Source organism: Buceros rhinoceros, unplaced genomic scaffold (assembly GCF_000710305.1).
Source record: "Buceros rhinoceros silvestris isolate BGI_N320 unplaced genomic scaffold, ASM71030v1 scaffold29353, whole genome shotgun sequence".
NCBI lineage: Eukaryota > Metazoa > Chordata > Aves > Bucerotiformes > Bucerotidae > Buceros > Buceros rhinoceros.
In genome coordinates, this window is record NW_010402281.1 from 1 (window position 1) to 5,585 (window position 5,585).

General features: G+C 44.4%; 1 protein-coding gene across 1 annotated transcript in view; it reads left to right on the forward strand.

The window, feature by feature from the left end:
• Nucleotides 1-1,708: 1,708 nt before the first annotated feature.
• The window catches only part of ZNF608 (zinc finger protein 608), a gene marked incomplete at its 5' end in the record, with an annotated part of 9,466 nt that continues 5,589 nt past the window's right edge, over nucleotides 1,709-5,585 (forward strand). Inside the window, 2 exons of the mRNA XM_010132597.1 lie at nucleotides 1,709-1,796; nucleotides 2,250-4,701. Of these exons, the coding sequence (XP_010130899.1) occupies nucleotides 1,709-1,796; nucleotides 2,250-4,701 (2,540 nt within the window). The remainder of the gene's footprint in view (nucleotides 1,797-2,249; nucleotides 4,702-5,585) is intronic.

Here is a 5,585-nt window from a genome sequence, read left to right on the forward strand (position 1 = left end):
CAGGAATGGTGGTCAGCAAGGCACCTCAGCAGGGGCGGGCAGGAGCAGGCCTGAGGAGGGTAGCTCTGGTAGCCCCACGCACCCCTCCCAATGCGTTTGCCGGTGCTGGCTGCCGGTCGGAGCAGGCAGGGGGAGAACGCGGTTGGTGTTTTCCCAGGCTGCCCAGCTTGCGTAGGCTGTGAAAACACGGCATAGTGATTGAACCGAATCCTTGTAGGCACTCAAAGCCCGGCTCTGACCTTGGCTGGAAGAGCTGTTTACCTTTCATCATCGGACCAGTCCGCCCCAGCATACGAAACTCTAGTCACCTTATCATAATGGCAACCTAAAACCGTATGGGGAATAATTTTCAAATCTGCTACAGAGAAATTTGAAGGAAATCCTTTCTTCCCTGGTAACCGCTGCTAACAACACTTCAAACGCATCCCCGCTGTTAAATGGCCCCCGAGGAAATAAGCTGCTGTTTCCATGTTTACTTTACCTTGGTGCAGCAGAGAGGGATTGGTTTAGTGCAAAATTAGAAATTGCAGTAGTAAGACAAAGCAAAAAGACTGGCTGGGAACGTTTTGGCACAGTGCCATTATTATATCCACTGTAGGAGCGCTGCAGCTGGAACAAGGGAAGCGTCAAGGAAAAACAAGTCAGGAGGCTGGCAGCTGTGAGTTAGTGTCTTCACACCTCTCATAAAGTGGAAACATTTTGCATCATGCCTTTCTTTCCTAGGTAAAATATATTTCTTATTTCAGAGAACATTCTACTGAGAGGAGATGGCTGGTTCAAGCACACTGCCTTATCTGCCTAGTCCGTAAACATGATGATAAATTACGTGAGGAAGTGTTTGGGGACGACCTAAAAACATTTGAATGACATCCCCCACACATATTTTATTGTTACTTAGGATATCGTCTCTGTGTGCACATTTTACAACCGTAATTTGAATAAACTGAAAAATTGCAAGTCTTTAGGTGGTCGGGTGAGTTTACATTTAATAAAACTACTGAGTGGAAAAGCAGTTAAATTACAGTACTTTTCTAAAATTATCCCTCTTTGTCTATGTATCTGTATTGTGATTCCTCTTACCTTTATTGTATGGTTGGAGTTTCATGTCTATCCTCTCACTTTCCACAGAAGAAAAAGCAAGGCAAATAATACACATTTCCATCTATATCTGCTGAACAAAACTTACAGTGCATACGTGTGTGTTTGGATATATGCAATTTGAAATAAATAGAAGTGTCATTATCATATTGTTCAAAGCCAAGCTGATTCTTCTCAGTCTCCTACTGATTTAAACACTGTAACTGGTGCTTAGTTTATGCTGGCTGGCTGCCAGGCGAAAGCAATTATGTGCAATAATAGCAAAATTAAGAGGTGAGTGTTGCTGTTTTACAGCAGGACATGGCAGAACCCATTTCCTTCTGCCAGCTGTATCTTGATTACACACACAGTCACACAAGCTCACAGCGTACTCGCTCTTACATATGCACGCACGCTCTTGTTGTCGTTTGCTGTCTTTCCTGTGGGTTTTAGCTTGAGGTTACTGAAACCAGAAAAGAGGAAGAGTATAGACCACGACATTTGAAAGCAAATGAGAATAAAGCTCTCACTTTGTGGAGAAGGAAAGAAAAAATGAAAAAGGAGCAAAACAAAAACCATACCCCAGTAATTGTTCTGACTGTGATAATACTTTGTTTTTCTCCCCCGGCAGGTGTCCTAGTGGTAAATGTTACATGGAGGAACAAGACTTACGTGGGAACACTACTGGACTGCACAAAGCATGACTGGGCCCCTCCTAGGTAGGCAATTGTTCTGAGTCTGGTTTTCCTCTGCTGTATTTTCACCCCCAACCTCTGTCAAGAGATTGTACGGAGATTGATAAAAAACAACTAGTTGTAATTGAAAACATGCATCAGTGAAACAAGTAATTCTCTGTTCCACACTGAAATGTGGGGTGGGATTTTTTATTTCTTTTTGGTTCGTGTTTTTGAGAAGGAAGGGGGAAATAGGTGGGATTCAGTTACAGGACAATTAATATAAAAATGCATTTCTGTAAGTTTGGAAATTTCTTCTCTCCAGTTAGGTGGTCTTGTTCTTATCTTTTTTGCCCCTTTTTAATGACTCCCTTTGAGACTTTAACAGGAGGTTATCTTTCCTTAAGATGTATGAAGGTTCTGTTATGGGAAGTGGTGGTGTTTTGGCAGTTACTCAGTTCACAGCTCTGCTGATGAGATCTGTTATTGTTTATACAGGTTTTGTGAATCGCCAACAAGTGACCTGGAAATGCGTGGAGGACGGGGCAGGGGGAAGCGGGCAAGGTCCGCTGCAGCTGCAGCTGTACCTGGGAATGATGCAAGTTTTGCTGAGTCCAGAGGACTTCAGAATAAGAATCGAGGTGGTGCCAATGGGAAGGGGAGGAGGGGCAGCCTTAACTCAAGTGGGCGCAGGACACCCCCAAACTGTGCCATGGATGAGGTCAAAGCCAGCCCTTCATCCACAAACAAGAGGAAGACTAAGCCTCCAATGGAGCTAGATTTGAATTCCAGTTCGGAGGACAATAAATCAGGAAAACGTGTTCGTACTAACTCTAGAAGCACTCCCACCACCCCACAGGGGAAACTCGAGACTACTTTTTTGGACCAGGGCTGCTCTTCTCCAGTGCTGATTGACTGTCCTCACCCCAACTGCAACAAAAAGTACAAGCACATTAATGGACTACGATACCATCAGGCGCATGCACATTTAGACCCAGAAAACAAACTGGAGTTTGAGCCTGACAGTGAAGACAAAATTTCAGACTGTGAGGAGGCAATGAGTAATGTGGCACTTGAATGCAGTGAGCCAAGCACAAATCTGCCAGGCTTTGATTCACTAAAAGCACCAACATCTCCTTCCTCCATTGCTACCCCAGTGACCTCCAAGGGAAAAAGGGAGCTGACCAGCAATGGTCCCGGTTCAGTTATCGGTTCCAAAACGGGCAAAAATTCTGGCAAAAAGAAGGGTCTGAACAGTGAATTGAACAGCCTTCCGGTAATTTCTAATATGGCAACAACACTGGATAATTGCTCAGTAGCAGATGGCAATTTGCAAACTGAAATGCCAAAATTGGAGGCTGAAGGGTTAATTGACAAGAAGAGTTTGGGTGATAAAGGTAAGAAAGCAAACAATTGCAAAGTGGATAAAAACCTTTCCAAACTGAAAACAGCCAGGCCCATTGCCCCAGCGCCAGCACCGACTCCTCCCCAATTAATAGCTATACCTACTACAGCCTTTACAACCACCACTACAGGGACAATACCAGGACTGCCCTCTCTAACAACTGCTATTGTTCAGGCTACACCAAAGAGCCCTCCGCTAAAACCTATTCAACCAAAGCCCACAATTATGGGAGAGCCAAGCACTGTAAACCCAGCTCTCACATCACTCAAAGACAAAAAGAAAAAGGAGAAGCGAAAGCTGAAGGACAAAGAAAGCAAAGAGACAGGAAGCCCCAAGATGGATTCTAAGCTGGGAAAGCTGGAGGATTCAAAAGGGTCTGGGAAAGACTTATCTGGACATTTTTTAAAGGACCATCTCAACAAGAATGAAGTGCTAGCTAATGGACTGTCAGAGTCTCAAGAGAGCAGGATGGCAAGTATTAAGGCTGAAGCTGATAAGGTTTACACGTTCACAGACAATGCGCCCAGCCCTTCCATAGGGAGTGCCTCCAGGATGGAATGCAGCACTTTGGTGAATGGACAATCTGCCATGGCGCCACTGCATGTGTTGACACAAAACGGTGCAGATAGCACGGCCGCTAAAACCAACAGCCCTGCTTACTCGGATATTTCTGATGCAGCTGATGATGGTGGCTCTGACAGCAGGTCAGAGGGGATGAGGTCAAAGGCCAGCTCTCCGTCGGCTGTTATTTCTAATAAGGACGGTGTTGTAAAAGGACGTTCTTCAACCACAGCACAATCGGTTCAGGCAAAAGAGTCCCATTCTCCCTATTACCATGGCTACGATCCTTATTATTCCCCAAGTTACATGCACTCTGGACAGGTCAGTACCCCAGCAACTGGGAACAGCGGTACCCCACAGGGACTAAAGATCAAAAAAGAGGCTGAGGAAGAGGCTGAAAAGAAAGAGAAGGCAGAACAGTCAGATGCCAAGAAAAGTGAAAGCACGTCCTCAAATTTGCAGCCACAACATCAGTCAGTAATAACGCAAAGACACCCTGCACTTGCTCAGTCACTTTATTATGGACAGTATGCCTACGGGCTCTATATGGACCAAAAGTCCTTAATGGCCTCTAACCCTGCTTACAGGCAGCAGTATGAAAAATACTATGAGGACCAGAGACTAGCAGAACAGAAAATGGGACAGACTGGGAGGGACTGTGAAAGGAAGAATGACCTCCCCTTGAAGGAGATTGGGAAGGATGACAACAAGCAGAAGAATATTCCATCTGCCACTATTTCAAAGGCCCCTTCAACTCCAGAGTCAAGCAAAAATAATGCTAAAATAGGGTCATCAGTCCCTAACAAAGGCGAGGAGACAAGCAAATCACAGATTCTTCCCAATCACCAGCAGCAGCTTCAGTCTGACAGTTTCAAAGCCAAACAAATGGAAAACCACCAGCTTATAAAAGAGGCTGTTGAGATGAAATCTGTAATGGACTCCATGAAGCAAACAGGAGTGGATCCAACCACAAGATTTAAACAGGTGAGAACACAGGAAATGGGACAAGCATGTCTTGATTTGTGCTTAAGTCTTGTGAGATTTTTTCTCTGATTCTGCTATGTCCTTTTACCTTTGTAGCCAAACAAGCTCCGACATCCTTTTTTCTTGCTGGGTAGTACTGTAGTCTGTGAATAGACCAACAGACCTTTCAGTTGAGCTGTTTGAAAAGAAGGGAAAAAAATAAAAAGATCTAGCAAGGTGGTGACAGAACCTGGGTTTAAGATATGAATAGACTTGTTTTAAATTATATGCATGAATAAAATAGATTTCTTTTTTAGATTTAAAAACGTAAGCAATTTGCAGTTCAGAAATTACAAGTTTCAAGCCAAATAAGCAGCTTTCGTTGTGAGAGGACTTCAAGTAGATTTGAAACATGATTTGAAGTGGGTTTTTTGTTGAATAACAGTTGGCATTTACTAAAGATGGGTGAGCTGGTTCTTTGAAGAGTTGGCTTGAAGCTCAGCTCTTTATCTTAACCCAAGGTGACCTTTTTGAAGCAGTTAAGTTCCCCTTCTCTCCTCAACCAACCTCAAGCCCCTACAGACCTACACAATGGATGAAATCCTCACTCCATGAAAGCCGGCGATAGGTTTGTCATTGATTTCAGTGGAACCAGAATTTCATCTGGTGGCTTTGGGCTGACCTTCCTAGATGTCACATTGTCTTCATTTGAGGCAATGCGACTGCTTCTGTGCTCTGAACCGGAGCCTCAATGCTTGCTGCTTTCATGTTCTGGTGTATGGTACATCCCAGACTTCACCCTTACAGACTGTCTTTCAAGATAGAGTGAGGTCAGGTGAGTGGGAGTGCAGGAGCTCTAAAGGAAGTGGAATGGTGCAGCCCCAAGTAGGAGGAAGATATCTGCT